Raw genomic sequence first — 20304 nt, forward strand, 5'->3', positions numbered from 1 at the left:
AAAAATACGAAGAATCGCCCCTTAAGGTGCGTTGCCACGAAAGGGACTATACCCCTTTAAAATACTTAAAAATTTTAATAAATCGCCATTCAAATTTAGGAAGAAATCCCATTACAAAAATTTCCAACTAAGCATTCAAGAAAAAAAACTTTCTTAGTTTTAATAATGAAGCTACTCTATCATTCACTTCGTATGCATCTCCGCCCGTCGGCCATTAGCAGCGAAGTTACTCTATAATTCACTTTGTATGCATGTCTACCTGTCAGTAAGCCTAAAATGCTATATGAAAAATGTGATTTTCACGGATGCTATTGTAGATAGACAGCTGAAATTTTTAGTGAAGATTCCTATTGCCTGTTCGCATGTGTCTGTCCATTGTTTTATCCGTATGGCTGTTGTTCATGCTTCAAAAGACCTTTTTGTCTATTGAAAAGGTTTCGTGATTTATTTTCTTGGCATATTCCTTTTTTAAATCTATTTCTCGTATTCATTCGAATCCGGTGGATTAGAACCGGTTCTCATCCATACAAAAAAAAACTATGTCTAGCATCGTATTATATACAGCTTTCTACGAATATAATAATGTACAATCATAAGCTTAAAACCAGTTTTTTTAGTTGGTGTCATAAAAAGCTTGGACGCCCTTGAGTCGACTTAAAAAAGTAAATGGGGTATTCCTAAACAAAAAACTGGATAGGAGTATCATTCTCATTTAAACAAAAACTCATTTTTATGCTAAAATGTGGTTTAATTTTGGTTTTTAAATTTCATTTATTTCCCTGGTATAATTTTTCTTTCTTTTAGTAATTAATAAAAATTCTAAAATCTTCAAAAAAAAAATTTTAAATCTTCTAAAAATGATACCATGGATATAAATGATCATACCGGGGAAATAAATGAATATTTACATCCACTATTTAAGATGTCGTTTATATGGGAATGCGCGTTTTCAAAAAATGTAAAAATTACAAAGAAATAAAAATACATCCAGATAAATATATTTTATTAATAATCTTTGGTTACATAGAAACAAGTTTAATAACATTTTAATAATAATAATATTTTTTATAAAGCTAATAATTAAGACATCTATTCTAGAGAAAAAAAAACTTATAAAGAGAACAGAGATATTTTATGCTTTCGTCCGTCCGTATCGATAAAAAAAGTGATCTTTTATTTTTTTTAATGAACTTGTTTGTTGTTGTTGTCTCGATACTCTTTTAAAAAGCACCCATTATACAAATGTTATGCTACAAAAAGACATGAAGGTTTCGTGATTTTCTATTATGTATCATCAATATTATCTCCTTTCTATTTCTCTCTTTTATCCCTCAACATCTTCTTTTCAACTCACTTTGTTTCGCTTCTTATGGATGTTATCATCTTTGTTTATTACATCTTTGGTTTATTTTAGCTTTAAACTTAACATTATACTATGTAACAAAGTAATGTAAAAAACCTAATCCGATATTAATATCATTTTTAAAAATTTTAAGTTTATAGGATTTAAAAAAGGTTGACATTATCTACAATTTAAATATTTTTGTTTTCATTTATTCTATTATTTCATGTATCATATTTAAACATAAAAATAACCTTAACTTGCATTGATTATAATAAGCCAAAAAATTCAGAAAGTAAAATGTAGAAACAATAGTATATTTTTAAAAGAAATTCACCAATTTTTGGTTATTTTTTTAATCTTAAACTGTAAATTTATTTTTCAAATAAAAGTTTTTGCATGAATATCTAAATTTGTGTGAAAACAGGTACATAGAAATGGTATGAGGTTTTCCCAGGGAGTAAGGGAGGGGACAATGGACAATTAATTCAATTTAAGAGTTTTCGCTGAAAGACCATGAAATCCAGATTTATCCAGAAAATGTTAAGGACATTTTAATGGGTGTGTTAAATTTAGAAAAAAAATTTAGAAAACTATAAAATAAGAAAAAAGTTCAAAGAAAAAATCAATTTATTTGCATGTAACCATTCTGTAATTAATTACTAGAAAAATCGTCCCTGGAACCCGTTCAACCCCATAGCTCCAAAACCCTCCAAATTGTAAGGGTTCTTATATTGTTTATTACACAAATATCACAATAAAGTTTTATCTATGAAATTATATTTTCTGGAGAGAAAAAATTGTTAAAAACAGCCATCTCATATCAAATTAAGTTTATTGATACTCGTCTGCTGTATTCAAAACTAACGTTGCGAGTTAGCGGCATTTGATGCGCTAGTACCCAAAGTCAGTCAGAACCTGCTAAATTCTTGCACATTCCCTTTAAGCCAATACCCAAAGTCTGAGACTAATAAAAATTAAATATTCGATCACTTGTCCCCTCCCTTACTTCCTGGATTTTCCAGTATAGCTTCGAAACCGATTAGTATCTGCTGGATTAGAACGGGTGATAAGCCAAACTGAAAAATCATTTATCGTATCGAATTATAGACAATTTTCGACGAATTATAAAAAAAAAATTTTAAAAATACTAGTTTTGTAAGCCGGGACCTCAGGCGCCACCAAGCTGGAATATATCATTTAATTTTTCACTTTACTATCCGCGTAAAGCTGTTTATTATACGATGCGATAAATAACTATTATTTAATAAAAAAAACTTTAAATTAAAAAAGTTTTGGTTGTACACGTTACTTTAATTTCAACTAAATAAAAGAATGGTTTAAAAGCTTAAACTTTGTATAACTTTCTAAATAAAAAAAAATTCTTTTGTATTTTTGTGCTTTTGGAAGTAATGTTGAGCTTATTTCAGTTAGGGAGTTGAATCCATTTTTATAGAAGCAGAAATATAATCTATGATTATGGTTTGGACCCTCTAAAACTGTAATCTACCCTTCCACTTTCCCCTCTCTTGGTGAAGATATCTTCAACGCCGATACGATTTTTGTAATATAAGATTCCACTTTTGCCTCTCTTGTTGAAGATATCTTCACCAAGAGAGGCAAAAGTGGAATCTTAAATTTCAAAAATCGTATCGGCGTTGAAGATATCTTCACCAAGAGAGGGGAAAGTGGAATCTTACATTTCAAAAATCGTATCGGCGTTGAAGATATCTTCACCAAGAGAAGGGAAAGTAGAATCTTACATTTCAAAAATCGTATCAGCGTTGAAGATATCTTCACCAAGAGAGGGGAAAGTGGAAAGGTAGATTACAGTTTTATAGGGTCCAAACCATAATCATAGATTATATTTCTGCTTCTATAAAAATGGATTCAACTCCCTAACTGTATTTTGTTTAAATAATTTGTTATTTTTAGAAGAAGAAAAAAATACAATAAATATACTATGCTCAAAACAATAATGCCCTTATTAGTTTTAACTATGAATTTTACTTTAACATTAATTTTTTATTTTTGTAATCAATATTTTTTTTTACCAGACACATTTATATAAATAAAGATAATGTAGATGTCTTAAGTGCCCTTGCAAAGTGGGGATAGATTTCACTGCTTTTGGCCTAGCTATTGTCGTTAGGAAATACCCTTTTACCCCATTTTTTTTATTAGGGGGTTTCTTTCCCCCTTCCCTTTCTCTTTTCCTCTACCATGACTTCAATAAAATAGGTAGGTCAAAAGCAGTGACATCTATCTCCATATTCCTAGGGCACTAAAAACAGCTACAAAAATAATTTAAAACATTAATCTTTTAAACAAAACATTCTTGTGAAGCTGCCAAATTCTTCTCTATCTCTTCGCTATTATTCAATTCCTAAAAAATAAAGTACATCAATGCCCTATAGAAAGGCGTATAGTTTAAGAAAAATTGCTCAAAACCTGCCCATGTACAAGAATTAGATCCTCTTAAAACAACATGGTGATCTAGTTTTTAACAAAGATGACAACATTCATTAGTATCGAAGTAAAAATAATGGGTAGACAAATGAACACAGTGATTTATACAGCAGTTTCATATAAGTCCTTTGAAGCATGACCGACAGACCAACGTACCAAGTAAATTATTTTTTGGATGCTCAGTGGTAAAGAGAATCATCACTAAAAATTTCAGCTGTCTATCTAAAATAGCAGCATAACTATTAAAAAAATGTATAATCTAGATAGAGAGGCAAACATTAATTTTATACATTAAATTTCTTGCAATGATAGGTTTTAAGATAGTTTTCCGTAGATACGAAAATAAAAATTCGCAGTGCAATGATAGAATTTGCCACCAATTTTGACGTCACGCTGACACGTGACTTGTTTTTACCTGAATGTTGTGTAGGTACTTGTTTAATTGTGACGTCACAATGATCACGTGACTTGTTTTTACCCAGGGAGGAAGGGAGGGGACAATGGATCGAATATTCATATTTTAGGAGTCTCAGACTTTGGGGACTGGCTTAAAGGGAATGTGCATGAATTTAGCAGTTTCTGACTGACTTTGGGGACTAAAATATGAATGACGTCACGAGAAATCATGCAACATGACGGGGCATTCTTATAAAAACTAGCGCAATAATAAAAATGTAAACAATAAACAAACAGACAGAAAATTTTTACTTTAATTGTTTTAAAATCATAATGAAAAAATAATTATGGAATATTTGTTTGCAGTTATGATTATAGAAATTATTGTATTTATTTTTTTAAAATTAATAATTAAATTGCTTTTAGATATCTTTCATTGCAAAGGAATACGGCCCAGCGTTCTTGCGTGTCAAGAGCTCTGGGCAAATTCCAATGCAAATTTTGACGTGTATAATATTGAAGGCTATAACTGGCATGTCAACCTTAGGAAAGCACAAAGGGGGGGAGGGGTGGGATTACTCGTGCAAAAACATTATAAAGTAGTAAGAATGTTTGACAATATCTCCTTTAAAGAACGTATATGTGAATCTATCTGTCTCAAATGTTCGTTTAATGGATTTAAATTCTTAGTGTTGAATACCTATAGACCCCCTAATCAAAGTAGTGCTGAACTTGACGAATTTTTTGAAATTTACCTTGAATTATTGGATAGGATTATGTCACTCAACCTACCGTTTTTTATTGTTGGAGACATTAATCTTGACTTGTTCAGGATTAATGAAAACAACAGCCCTAGTATGCGTCTGCTAGAGTCGCTAAATTTCAACGGCATTTTGAATACAATTACCAAGGCCACCAGGATTACAAAAAACACTTCAACATTGATTGACATTTTCGGCGTTGGTAATTTTATTCCAAATCTTATGTTGTCTTGTGTCCTAACATCACAAATAAGTGACCACTTGTTGCTGATAAATGCGTATAGAATTAATGCTAACAAAAAACCAAAACAACCTGATACGTATGAAAAAAGATTGCTAGGCGATGATAACATTAATTCACTAAATGACGCACTTTTCAGTACCGATTGGTCAAATGTACTTAACCAAAATGACGTCAACGTTGCCTATAGTAATTTCATAGCTAAGTTTCTTGAGTTATATAACATCTCATGCCCCATTGTAAAAGTCAAAAAAAATTCTAGGGTCCAACCCCAGCAGCCCTTCATGAACGAGTACCTCTTGAGAATGAGGGAACATAAACACACCCTCCACGACAATTTTCTTAGGGAAAGAACAAGGGAAAGTGAGCTGTTGTATAACTCTTATAGAAACTCTTATAATAGGAATGTACGTCGTGCAAAACTAGAATACTATAGGTCAAGTATAAGAAATTGCGGCAGAGATAGTAAAAAATTATGGCGTTGTTTAAAAGATATGCTAGGATTTGATCAAAAGAGTGCTGAGTGCTCATACTTAGAGGTCGGGGATAGGAAAGTTGAGGGTGACCAAGCTATCGCCAACGAATTCAATTCCTATTTTAGCCAGATTGGAACCTCCCTTAAACCTGAGATCCCAACAACAGAAAAAAACTTTGCAGAATTTTTACCCCCCCCCCATTCAAGATTCAATCTTTTTTGAACCCCTTTACCCTTTCAAAGTAATAAATTTGATTAGAAACATCAGGCCCAAAAGGTCCACAGACATCAATGATGTCAGCATGTTCTTAATTTCCCGCTGTGCGGATGTTTTCGCACACCCCCTTTGCCACGTCTATAACCTTTCCCTCCAATCTGGCGTCTTTCCTGACGGTATGAAAGTAAGCAAAATTCTTGTCCTCCACAAATCAGGTTCACTCAATCAAATGGATAACCACCGTGGTATATCATTGATTGATAACCTAAGCAAGCCCCTGGAAAAGTACGTATGCGATAGCTTGGTAAATTTTTTGGATGAAAAAAACTTTTTTAACTGCAGACAGTTTGGATTTAGGAAAAATATCTCAACTTACCATAATGTCCTTGACCTCTCAAATATGATCACTCAGTGTCTAGGTCGAAACAATTCCTGTATGTCCATATTTTTGGACATACGGAAGTGTTTCGACATGATCCCTAGGAATTTGTTGTTTGAAAAGTTAAGGAATGCAGGGATAAGGGGATTACCATTACAATGGTTCCGTTCTTATTATAGTAATAGACGTCAAAAGGTGTATTTTAAGGGGCTGTTTTCATCTACGTTGGAAGAGATTATCATAGGCGTATTACAGGGGTCAGTCCTTGGCCCAATATTGTTTTTGATTTTCATAAATGACCTTGCAAATTGCAGCCCAGAAGTTTTTATTAATCTTTTCGCTGATGATGCCCTAACCTTCATGGAAAGAAACTCATTAGCAGAATTGATTGAACTTGCAAAAGTAACCATCCCTAAACTGACCGCCTGGTATAACGCAAATGAACTCTTAATCCATCCCCTCAAGACCAAAGTTATGGTCTTTACTTCTCCTAGAGAAAATCTTACCCCTGAAGAAATTCAATTGAAAACGGAATTTAATGTCTTCATAGACATGAACAACGTAGGTGAAAGCATCCCTGAAAAGATCACAAAGTTAAACCTTGTAGATGATAATAATGAGGTTTTGTAAAGCACTTAGGAATCAGCTTGGATACAAAATTAAAGTTTTCTTATCACCTTAAAAAAGTACATGCAAAAATTTCAAAGATTATTTACTCTATGCGCGTCATGCGCCACTTGCTCGATAAGAAACACTTAAAGATTTTATATACCAGCTATATTAAATCAAATGTGGAATACTGCTGCCTTCTGTTCACAGCCTGTCCAGCCTATCTTTTAGATCCCATTTTGAAGATACAGAAGGCGGCAGTAAGAATCATAGAAAACTTACCTAGCAGAGCACACACAGCAGAATATTTTAAAAGTAATGGGATATTGCCCATTAATTTATTAATTAAATTTAACGTTTGTAAATTTATGTATAGGTACCTACATGGCTTACAGCCAGAAATTTTTAATAATACCTGGGAAATCTCCCGTGATCGCCACAGGTATAATACAAGAAATGTAAATAATTTTGCATATGCAAATGGAGTAAACAGAACTTTTTTACTAAACTCACCCCTTCATTCTTTTCCCACAATTTTTAACAGTCTCCCCAACAATATAAAGCAAATAGTAAATGAAAAAGAATTCAATAGAAAATGTTTTACCCACTTTCTTAACCAAATTGATTTTACATAGGTACCTATAACTAACAAACTTAAAAATGGTAAGTGTTCTAACAATATTTTATTCATCCATGTCTTATACTCAAAAATCCAAAAATAGGATCTGTAAGATCCGAACTCTCACCCGGGTAGCTAAGGAGGGGGGGGAGGGGGGTATATAGTGCTTCCTACAAAACTCTACCAAATTCTTGCATTCTAACATTCTAACTTCAAATTTAATTATGTTTTCATACTCATTATATTCATCAAATATCATTAAATTCACCAAAAATCTTTTTTTTCCATCAACCATAATTTCACCAATTCCATTGTCATCCATTCTACAATTTATAGTTTTTGTTGAGGCCGGAAAGTCTTATATTTGAACGCACGGAAACATCCAATTATAGAGCAGCGTTGGCGTTATTAAGTTATTAAGTCGTTGAGCATTAAGCTTAGGCGTGAGGTTGGGACACAGCGAAACAGGCTACTGACAACTGCAACAACAGTAAGGTTGTTGACATGAAAATTAATCCATTAAATTGGAGAAATTATTTATTTCAACAATTATTACAAACAAAACTAACTTTTCTTCAAGCACTTTTATTTATTTTATATGTTGCTGCAGTTACAGGTTAATAAGCGCCGGAGCTGGGTGGCTCTAGCAGACTCATCTAAATATATAAACGATAGGTTGATACATACTTTTTCACGTATACATTCATCACTACAAAATTAGGCGTCAATATTACAGGGTTCAACCAAAATTAAATCCATCACTCAGTCTTTTAGTCTTTAGTCTGTAGCCCACTCTCCTCACACTCCTCTCTATCTCTATTCACAATCAGCCATACCGTCGGTCAGTTCCTCCTCAGATCAGATCACTCAGTCATTCAATCCTCATTAGCGTCAACAATCTCTGGCAGGTAAGGTGACCGACGCCGCCCACTAAGAGTCTGAGCGCATCTTTCCGCGCACGCCAGGAGCCGTTCCTCGATGATAGGAACGGCGGCTTGTGTGCGCCGCAAAGAGCGCAACCCGGACAGGCAGCCTGTCAAGCTACGGGGTTGTCTGACAAAGATAAATGAGCGCAGCTCATTTATCTCGTCATAAATCCCAATCATTTCGAGGTAAACAGCGTCCTCAATTGAAACCTCCCAGAGGTAAAACTCTGCCAACAAGGAAGCGTTTGTTAAACGCTCAGATAAGTTATTCCAGGGACCGGCCGCCGCGGTCAGAACTCTGGTGCGCAGCCACTCGGACACCAAACCTGCCATCTCTCTCTTTCTTTAATTTTTCTTTAATTCTTCTTTATCTCTAGTCCAGTCCTTGTCGCCAAATCCTCACCTCAGTCAAAACTTTTCTCCTTAAGTCTTAACGTCTTAACGTCTTAACGTCTTAACGTCTTATTAATCTTTACAAAAAGAACCTTCACTTGAAGAACAATGCTAGTAAACTGATGTGTTTCTAAAAATGATTTTTATCCTTCTTAAATTGAATCTAGCAAAAACAATTTCTTAATATCAAACTTAACAAGATTTTAATTTCAAAGCTACAAAGCCACTCTACAACTAGCATAGCCGATATTGAATACACGTTCAACTTAGGATACCTAAGTACATCGCCACCTGAAACGCCTGACAAAAATCCAAATAAAACCAGTTTTTCTCTAAAATACTTATAAGTTTTCAGATTTTATATCTTTTTAGTTTTATTTTGGTTTTATTTAAGTTTTTACTTAACGTACTAGGTACATATGCGCGCCTACCACGCATATGTATTCCTTGTTATTGCAATGTTCAATGTTAAATGTTTAAATGTGGCTAAAATCCATCAAGCCCTCTAGTTTTTACTCAACAAAAAACTCAAATATGTAAATTTATTCTTATTTAATAAACGCCATCAGGGATGTAGGAATATAGTGACGGGTTCGGAAATAAATTACAGGTATCAAAGAAGTGTGGGATTAAAATCCCACAGGATTTTAAATTACTCAGTTCTTATAATCTTTTAATCCGGGAACGTTAGGGCGGTGGGAGTCGCAGTTTATAACGGGAAAAAAAACATGGCTAACTTCCATGGCACCGATAACATAATTGTATTGGTCTTATTTTTGGAAACCCCGTATGGATTCTAGTGGAATGATTGTCAGATGGTATATATTCAGCATACCGTAGTATAGTAGTCTTATATATGTTTTTTATATATGTCAATATTGTAACTAAAACAAATTGTTACAACTATTTTCTAAAGCTATGAAATGATTTGGTAAGCGCCGCGAAGAACTGCGGTTCAACAACCCCGGCCGGGGTTAAGCCATCCACTCGCTTCACAGCTTGCTCAGTGTTCAGTTATATAATAATTGTATAGTAAAATGTAAAATGTAGGTGAACGGGGAAGGAGAAGTTCACTACAACCCTGAGCTAGGTACATAAATAGTAAATGTACTACAGGATCTTAAAATTGCTAATAAATTACAATTTAATTGATTATTTATTCACTATAAAATGTAATAATTTATTTATTATCTTGCCTGCAATCTCTTTCAGGAAGAAACCTAGTATCTTAATTAACATGCAATCTTTTTCAGGAAGAAACCTATAGTTAAAAATTGTAAACTTTTATTAGTAACTCGCCCTAATTATATGCACCTTAGAGGAAATAAATCTTATCTTATCTTATCTTATCTTATTAATCAAATTTAAAATAAATGAGTTATAAAGTAGCTACGCTAATAGCATATATTTTCTGCTGTTGATTAGAGCTCAGTGTATGGCAATATTAGAAAGAAATACATACACAAACAAGCGTCTCAATATACACACACATTTGTGAATAAAAATTTAGTGACACTTGGCGATTTTTGGTTTCCTTTTTTAAATGTTTTATTGACAAGATATAATATAATATTTGTATCCTTTTATATATAGTAATACGTTTTTTGTATGTTGATATAGTTCTCCATTTTAGAGGGCATTACATTACAAGATAAAATTTAGTCTAGTGATGATTTTATAAAAATTTTAAAAGCGAAGCTTTTTATAATTTAAGGGTCGGTCTGTCCGTACATCTGTCCATTACGGTTAGCTCATTTTGTTAAATTAAACAGATTAGAATTGTCCTATCGATTTAAAACTTTATATGATGATTTCTATAACAATTAGGTATGACTTGGAAAACGAAGCAACTCTATAAGAATCTTTAATATTTTTCAGATGAAATCTTGTATAAAATGCAAACAAGCAGAAAATGTGATACTGCCTAGGTTTCCAGGAGAACAACAAAATGGTTACGGTATATATACATTTTTTATCAAAACAAAGTTGACAACTACCAAAGCATAGAAATTTAAATATTAAGAAAATATGTTGTAATTAATGGAATGTTAGGAAGGGAAAGACATACAGATTGACATTTTTAATCATACTCTACCTTTGCCACTAATTATTAACAATTAGAAGATTGCTTTTCGGTTATCATTTCATTCGTATTAGGTACCTAATTTTGAGAAAAGTAAGGGAATAGTGAATAGTCCCTTACGTAACATCGCCCCATATGGGGCTATTCTTTGTATTTTTAAAATGGCTTTTTATAGGTTATTTTGGTTAGGCTAGGTTAGGTTAGGTTTTATTGGGTTAGATGATTGCCCCACAGGGTTAGGTAATGGCCCGTTGGGTTAGAGCCTCCCGCAGGGGCTATAAATAGGAAAAAGCTACTGTGAAAAATACAAAGAATCGCCCCATATGGTGCGATGTTACGAAAGGGACTATATCCAAAAGTAATTTTTAGTTATGGTTTTTTAACTAGGTAGCAGTAGGTAATAATTTCATTGGTATTTATATTAGTGCCGAATTAATATTTTTGCCTTTCAGTTAAGCCTATAAATACTAAAAGAAATATTTATTTCAGATGACTAACAGAGAGAAAATTAGCTTTCCTGAAAGAAGAAGTTATTGATATGGTGCGAACGTGCGAGAAAGAATTTAAGTTACATCACGGAGGGTATCTGCAGCGTGTAGGGGTGGTCCGTAGTTTGACATTTACATAATTTTATTTTTTTTTAAAGCAAAGCTTTTCTATGATTACGGTCGGTCCGTCCGTACGTCCGTCCGTACCTCAGTCACAGAGAGTTAGCTCTTTTTGTTAATTTAAACAGGTTAGAATTGTCCTATCGATTCCAAACTTTGCATGATGATTCTGGTAATAGTTCGGTACAATTTAGAAAGCGTAGCAACCCTATAATCAATACCAGAATGTCCGTACATCCATTTGAAACATGTCGATTTTTAACTTTTTTGATAACAAATTATCTGATTCTTCAGATTTTTTGAAAACTGATTCCGATTACAACAAGGTACAATGTTATAAGCAAAGCATCTCTATAAACAAGTCCTAAAAATTTAAGTATGTCCTTAAACAGTATTATCTATTTATGCAGTTTTGCAACAAATTTACTTACAATATTGTTTGTACTGAAGCATTAATACTCTGCTAATTCAGTTCTGACAATCTACAAGTGTTAATATTCGTTTGTCCTTCCATTACAGAGCTTCGCTTTTATGGATGTTGTCATCCTTGTTTAATTTTATTTAAAAGGGGGTCATTTAGAAGTTTATTTTACTTTTATCAATTTGTTTTATCTGATACTTTCCAAAATATGTTTTATTAAGACTTTATCAATAAAAAGTAAATTTTTTGTAACTAGACCAAATATAATTAAGAATTAGAACCATAAATCTAAATACAAAACTAAAAATACCCCTGAGACATTCTATTCTGCAACCTTTTTAAAAGCGAAGCTTTTCTATAATTAGGGTCGGTCCGTACGTTCGTCCATCCGTCCGTACGTCCGTCCGTAAGTCCGTCCGTCCGAGATAGATAGCTTTTATTCGTTAATTTAGGCATGTTAGAATTGTCCTATCGATTTCAAACTTTGCATGATGATTCCTGTAGTAGTTGGGTACGATTAAGAAAGCGTAGCAACTCTATAATCATTACCAGAATGTCCGTACGTCCATTTTAAACATGTTGATTTTTCTACTTTTTTAGTAACAAACTTTCAAGTGTTCTAATTATCCGTTTAATCTGTTTTTTGGTATATTGATTCCTGGGACAACAAAGAACAATATTATAAGCGAAGCAACTCTATAATCAAGTCCAAAAATGTAAGTATGTACATAAACATTATCCTGCTTCAAGCAGTTTTTCAACATATTTACTTACAATTTTGCTTCGACTATTATACTTTTAAATTCTGATTATTCAGTTCAGATACTATACAAGTGTTAATGTCCGTTTGTCCTACCGTTTCAGTGCTTCGCTTTTATGGATGTTGTCATCCTTGTTTATTCATAAACAAATTTTAATCAAGTTATTTTGTTTATACCTAGTGTGTGTAACTGTGTAGGTACATCTTAAACTGACAATTTTTTAGATTTTAAAAAGTTAATCTAATTGATTTTATTTTTATTTATTATTTTGTTGTAATTAAATCAGGGTAGCCCCTTTCGTGACAACACCCCTTAAGGGGAGTTTCTTTGTATTTTCACTGTAGCTTTTCTCCTATTTCCAGCCCCAATCAATTTTGAAAATATGACGAATCGCCCCTTAAGGGGTGTTGCCACGAATGGGACTATACCCATAAATCATTTTTGATTCAATTGTTTTATATTTACCTAACAATTCTATTGTGATATGATATATACATATATGTATTATTTAAGTAGAATTTGTTGTTATTTTAATAATTTTTAATACAATTGTTTTAACTGATTCTTGTTTATTATTTATTACGATTTAGAAACCATAAAATCTCAATTGTTACTAGAAAATCTGTACGTCCATTTATAACATGCTCATACACATATAGTAAGCTGCGCTAATATCCAATAAAAAGTAGTAAGTTTTGTTTATATATAGCTTAAGAATTTGGTTACCGATCCGATTAAGTTCTACATTTTAGGGAAGATGCATAAAGGTCCTAAAATCTTTTTAGACTGTTTTTATCATTAAAATCTTAAGATGGTTTTATGCTATTTTTCTACGCTAAATTCTAAAACTAATATTCTTTAGTAAATGAATTGCTACCAAGTTCTTTATCTTGATAATCAGAGGCTTTTAGTAAAGTAGAATTTGGGGGATGGTGCATTTTGAATTAAAATTAATTAAAAAATGAATAAATTTCCAATAAAAGTTGCACTATCAGAAATACTCGTTTTATCTGGAATTATCTGGTTTTTCAACCTTAAAGTGTCACAACTATAAAATTGAATTAATTGCCCATTGTCCCCTCCTTTCCTCCCTGGTTTTTACCTGAATGTTGTGTAGGTACTTGTTTAATTATGACGTCACAATGATCACGTGCCTTGTTTTTACCTAAATGTTGTGTAGGTACTTGTTTAATTATGACGTCACAATGATCACGTGACTTGTTTTTACCTGAATGTTGTGTAGGTACTTGTTTAATTCCTCCATTTGTTTCTCATGAACCTTCCTCAGTTTCTCTACCTCCTTTGCATGCTTGATGGCCTAAACATTGTATTAGTATACTAGTTGCTAGCATAAAATAAATATAGGAAAATAGCCTAAAAAACCCCAAAGACATTTAGAAAGCTTACTTGAAATTTTAACCTATTCAAACCAAAAATATAATAGCCTAATAAACCTATGTGAAGTTCCCGTAAAAAGGAGAACTCAAGGGCTGTTTTCTAATAGACACTATACACTGATTTACTCTAATAGCATTTACCAAAAGTTTCCCAGCCAATGAATAGTAGAATACGTTGAGTACAAGTGTAATTTAGATTTAAATATCCCCTCCCTTCCTTGGGATTATTAAAAATTTGAAGTACCTGAGATTTATTTCTTAATAGAAGATTACATGTCTGAATTTAAAGACGACATTTAATTCCGCCTATGTTGAGGACTCGACGGAAATTCTCAGCACAACACCCTCTTTTCCATAGGATTATTTGAAAGTTGAAGTACCTGTGATTTTCGTTCATCAATGAATTTCTTGGTATTATAATCGTTCTTTTCCCTATAGAAAAAATATGAAGCTTTTTATAGTGCATATAAAAATGACGTCATACTGGACATTATTAGACAAAATAGAATGGATTTAATATTACTTATTATCCAATAAAGTGAAACTCGTAGCTGGCAAAATAACGATTCATTCCTTCCCCTATCATTACCCTATCCCCTCCCCTCCTACATGATGAATGAAAAGACCAAATAATGACAGGTTCAATAGCAACCTAAATTGACGAATTTTTTTTCCTTATCATTTATCCAAATCCATTCCCAGCATGTTTTCTTATAATAATTATTTACATTCTGGCTTAGCTTGTTTTGTTTTTTGTCTGGCATGCTGTTATCTTCAATCCTTATAATAAAGTAAGGATCTCTATCTGTGTGTACCGAAGGATCTCGCTAACCACTTTACAGGGTAGCATCTCATAGAAGCTGGTCCGGTCTATAACTATTTTGGGGGAGGGTACCACCACCCTCCCAAGGTAAATAACCGAAAAATACCATAAATATTGATAGTTAAATTATTTATCCAATTGGATATTTTAAATAAAAAAGCATTTAAAGTGCTAATAGAGGCCCCTTAGGGGCGCAGCCGCTAGTTAAAATAAACCAATACCTAATTCTTCTTTCCTTCTCTGCCTTGGTTTTAAGAGATTTATCATTGTGAACATCCTTGAGTGCCTCCACACTTGCACGCGCTTGTGCAGCCTTCATATCCTAGTAAAAACAAGAGATTATCATTGTGAACATCCTTGAGTGCCTCCACACTTGCACGCGCTTGTGCAGCCTTCATATCCTAGTAGAAACAAAAGATTATCATTGTGAACATCCTTGAGTGCCTCCACACTTGCACGCGCTTGTGCAGCCTACATATCCTAGTAGAAACAAGAGATTATCATTGTGAACATCCTTGAGTGCCTCCACACTTGCACGCGCTTGTGCAGCCTTCATATCCTAGTAGAAACAAGAGATTATCATTGTGAACATCCTTGAGTGCCTCCACACTTGCACGCACTTGTGCAGCCTTCATATCCTAGTAAACAAGAGATTATCATTGTGAACATCCTTGAGTGCCTCCACACTTGCACGCGCTTGTGCAGCCTTCATATCCTAGTAAAAACAAGAGATTATTATTGTGAACATCCTTGAGTGCCTCCACACTTGCACGCGCTTGTGCAGCCTTCATATCCTAGTAAACAAGAGATTATCATTGTGAACATCCTTGAGTGCCTCCACACTTGCACGCGCTTGTGCAGCCTACATATCCTAGTAGAAACAAGAGATTATCATTGTGAACATCCTTGAGTGCCTCCACACTTGCACGCGCTTGTGCAGCCTTCATATCCTAGTAGAAACAAAAGATTATCATTGTGAACATCCTTGAGTGCCTCCACACTTGCACGCGCTTGTGCAGCCTACATATCCTAGTAGAAACAAGAGATTATCATTGTGAACATCCTTGAGTGCCTCCACACTTGCACGCGCTTGTGCAGCCTTCATATCCTAGTAGAAACAAGAGATTATCATTGTGAACATCCTTGAGTGCCTCCACACTTGCACGCACTTGTGCAGCCTTCATATCCTAGTAAACAAGAGATTATCATTGTGAACATCCTTGAGTGCCTCCACACTTGCACGCGCTTGTGCAGCCTTCATATCCTAGTAAAAACAAGAGATTATTATTGTGAACATCCTTGAGTGCCTCCACACTTGCACGCGCTTGTGCAGCCTTCATATCCTAGTAAACAAGAGATTATCATTGTGAACATCCTTGAGTGCCTCCACACTTGCACGCGCTTGTGCAGCCTACATATCCTAGTAGAAACAAGAGATTATCATTGTGAACATCCTTGAGTGCCTCCACACTTGCACGCGCTTGTGCAGCCTTCATATCCTAGTAGAAACAAGAGATTATCATTGTGAACATCCTTGAGTGCCTCCACACTTGCACGCACTTGTGCAGCCTTCATATCCTAGTAAACAAGAGATTATCATTGTGAACATCCTTGAGTGCCTCCACACTTGCACGCGCTTGTGCAGCCTTCATATCCTAGTAAAAACAAGAGATTATTATTGTGAACATCCTTGAGTGCCTCCACACTTGCACGCGCTTGTGCAGCCTTCATATCCTAGTAAAAAATAGAGATTATTATTGTGAACATCCTTGAGTGCCTCCACAAGAGATCAACATAATTCCTGGAGGGTATAACTATTTTTGTGGTGACTGCCTCCCCCCCTCCCTCAAGAAAAATCGACACTGTTTCTTTTTCAACTAAAAAAAGGGGCAGTTTACCTTAAGTGCCCTAGAGGCAACTAGGGGCGTAGCCGCTAGTTAAAATTATAGTTTACTAGATGCGTTCCTATCATCAAAGTGCTCTATTCTTTTAGGGGGAAGAATTCTTGAAAATTGTCTACAATCGGTTCAAGACAAAATTTGAAAAATTGCTTAAACAATCCTTAAGTCTAAAGGAAACTTTCCTTAAACGAAAAACCCAATAGTGCCACAAGAAAATTTTTTAGTGTAATAAACACTAGATCTTACTTTTCAGAGAACTAAAGGTCAGTCAGATAACCAACCTTTTTATTGTACAATCATTTCACTAATCCTCAACACTTTGCGCTTTAAATCAAGTTTAAAAGAATACTTCGGGTCTAACAAAACTGGTTTTAATAATATAAATTTTTCATTTTATTATTCGCAGAACGCTGTCTATAACTCGATGCGATAAATAACTATTACCTTCTTATCTTGTTCTAATTTAACTTCGAGGTCCTTCATTTGTTGAGCCTAAAAATATTTTTACTTTGTAATAGCGACTCTATAATTTATTTTGTCCAAAAGTCCATAAGCATAAATATAACAATATATCTATGGTATAGATGTATATACAGACAACTACCTCCCTTCCTTTTTCAAAGACATCTTTCGTCTGCTTCTAAATTATTTTTTGCTACTTTCTGTGTTGATATAAGCGATACCTTTGGTTGATTTTCAATGATCCAATAGAAATGTTGCACAAGGTTGATGCGATTGGGAGAAACAGTTATTTAACCGAAACAAAAGTTATTCGCGTTCTTTTAGTAAGTAATATTGGACATGTAAGATATTTAATGATGCTCTAAAAAATTGGCCAAATCCATTAAGATAGATTATCCTTATAATAAAGTAACAGGATGTTTGTCTGTCTGTCTGTCTGTTGGTCTGTCTGTCTGTTTGTCTGTCTGTCTGTCTGTTGGTCTGTCTGTCTGTTTGTCTGTGTGTACAGAAGGATCTCGCTAACCGGGTAGCTTCTCATAGGTCCCGGGAAGGTTTTTAACTATTTTGGGAGAGGGTACCACCACCCTCCAAAGAGAAATAAAAATATATAAAATGTATATTTTCAAACACAATCCTATTATATAAAGTAGTAAGCTTTTTTGGTCTGTAGCGAAGGATCTCGCTAAACACTGAAACGATATGGTTCTCCTTTACAAAGAGGCATCTTATATATCAATATCATGAGATGGTTTTAGGCTATTTTGTTTTTTGAGATTAAGATGGTATTGTTTTAGGCTATTTTTCTGCACCTTTCATATCTCTTTGAGTATAGAGCCCCTAGATGCTAAGGGCGCACTCGCTAGTACTTCTCAAAACTAAATATTCAAAATCTAACTTTTTAAATTAAAAATTTTTATAATACCATTGAAACAAGTCATAATTCCTCTTTTGTATTTCAAAGGCTTAACTTATTAAAAGTGATGCTTTTCTATATATAATTATATGTATAATATCATTGAAGATTTCTATACGCATCTCGTTTATACATTGTTTTGCTTCAAAAGGCATAAACCTTGTTTTTTAAAGGTTTCGTGAATTTCATTAAGTTTTTGCATATTTCCTCTTTTCCTTTCCTTTGATGTGATAACTCATCATCTGTTTGTACGTCAATTCCATGACTATTTATGCTTTACTACTTATAGATGTGGTCATCCTTGTTTGTCAACTAAAGCAGCACGCTTAACCTGCATATTTTCCATGATTTTTCTAAGAATTTCATGTTGTGCGGTCATCTGGGTTCTCTGTAAATCCATATCTTCTTTCCTGAACAAATAGATATAGACTGTCTAGATGAAAAATACCTTAATTAGGCCAATAGGAAACTCAACAATCCGACCACTTTATTGGTTAGAAGGTGACACAATTTATTACTAAAGAGTTTTCGTTTTATCCATCAAACAAGGCATTCATCAAATTTTCTCAGTGTAAAGCTTTGCTTTGCAAGAAGGAATTCCTATTTTTAAGGGTGGGGGGTCAAATATGGGATTTCAAAGTTTTGAAGTGGGTAAAATATAGGGTTTCAAAGATTTGAGGAGGGTTATCTAATGTATGTCTTAAAATTTTGAGGAGGTAAAATTGGATTTCAAAAATTTAACCCCCGTTAAAAAAAATCTTTACCCCCACCCTTGGACGTCTACGCTATATCATCGTCGGTTGTATTAAGGGTTTCAATTATATATAACTAAATATAAAAAAGAATCTTTGACTGCTAGGTATTCCTTTTAAGATGGACAGCTTATTGTGTCTGATAGACGGCTGTAAAACAGAGTCATTACTAAAACCGATTAATATCCGCTGGATTAGAGCCGATTCTAAGCCATACTGGAAAAGCATGTATCGCATCGTATAATATTTACTTTTATACGAAGACAAAAATAAAACTGGTTAAATCTTAATATTGTACATTTTATATACGCGGAAAGCTGTTTATAATACGATGCGATAAATATAACAATTCAAAATTTAAAAGCATAACAGAACCGCTAAACAGAACCCCGAATCTTTTGTATACCTATGACGGTCCAACATTTCTGTCCACTGGTCCATCTGATCCAATACTACATCCCTGAAAAATATACACTCATTAACACGTTATCTCATTAGTTGGCTTAAAACTTTGGGGACTTTTATTAAATCTAGTTTGGGTAGTATAACAATTTAGAAATTTTCCTACAGGACCTTTAATCTATATACAGAAGAGGTATTTCTTATCCATCATAATTCGCGGTGTTATGCATATGTAAAGCTTCCCTGAAATATCAAACTCATACTGTTCAGTAGTTCTTGAAATCTGAGCTACAGACAAAAACCTTACTACTTTATATTATAGGATTGTTTTAACCCAAATCCCTTACCAAACACAACAGGATATTTAAGTATCATATTCTAAGACACCCTTTTAAAAAATTCTATTGGAAAAATAAAGAAGCTTTATATAATGCCAATAAAAAATTAATACTGGCTCAATTAAAATAATTAGTGGCCTGCCATTGATAATTTAGTCTGCGTATTGGCCTATAATTGGTCATTTGTATTGTATGAAGACATTTTTTATAGGCACTATAAACAGCTGGAAAAAATTATAGGTAGATATTTACCTTACAGTGGAATCTACTTTACATTCTGGGGGTTCACTGCTCTTACTTCCTCGACTCTTACATAGTTTGTCTATGGCCATACACTGGGTCTTTTGAATCATGCTTTTCTCCTGAAATAAAGAAACAATATATCTACTCTTTTATTGTTTATCAATGACTCTAAATAAGGATGGTAAATTATAATTTATACTCTTTCACAGTTTGTCTATGACCATGTCCATACTTTTTTCATTCTTTTTGATTATTCTTTTCTCCTGAAATTAAAAGACAATTTATCTACTCTTTTATTGTTTCTCTATGACTCTAAATAGGGATGGTAAATTCTAATTTATACTCTTTCACAGTTTGTCTATGACCAACCATA

The 20304-nt window shown here is 33.6% G+C and overlaps 1 protein-coding gene across 1 annotated transcript in view; it reads right to left on the bottom strand.

Annotated features, from left to right (window-relative positions):
* Window positions 1-3146: 3146 nt before the first annotated feature.
* Window positions 3147-20304, bottom strand: part of LOC145332900 (1-phosphatidylinositol 4,5-bisphosphate phosphodiesterase-like) — a 101467-nt gene continuing 84309 nt past the window's right edge. The window contains exons 35-42 of the mRNA XM_080178004.1: window positions 19941-20050; window positions 19355-19408; window positions 18528-18606; window positions 17266-17313; window positions 15142-15242; window positions 14478-14529; window positions 13929-14018; window positions 3147-3728 (exon numbers count right to left, since the gene is read on the bottom strand). Of these exons, the coding sequence (XP_080034130.1) occupies window positions 3666-3728; window positions 13929-14018; window positions 14478-14529; window positions 15142-15242; window positions 17266-17313; window positions 18528-18606; window positions 19355-19408; window positions 19941-20050 (597 nt within the window). The 3' untranslated portion in view covers window positions 3147-3665. The remainder of the gene's footprint in view (window positions 3729-13928; window positions 14019-14477; window positions 14530-15141; window positions 15243-17265; window positions 17314-18527; window positions 18607-19354; window positions 19409-19940; window positions 20051-20304) is intronic.

This window comes from Acartia tonsa, chromosome 11 (genome assembly GCF_053477335.1).
Source record: "Acartia tonsa isolate MP-2025a chromosome 11, ASM5347733v1, whole genome shotgun sequence".
NCBI lineage: Eukaryota > Metazoa > Arthropoda > Copepoda > Calanoida > Acartiidae > Acartia > Acartia tonsa.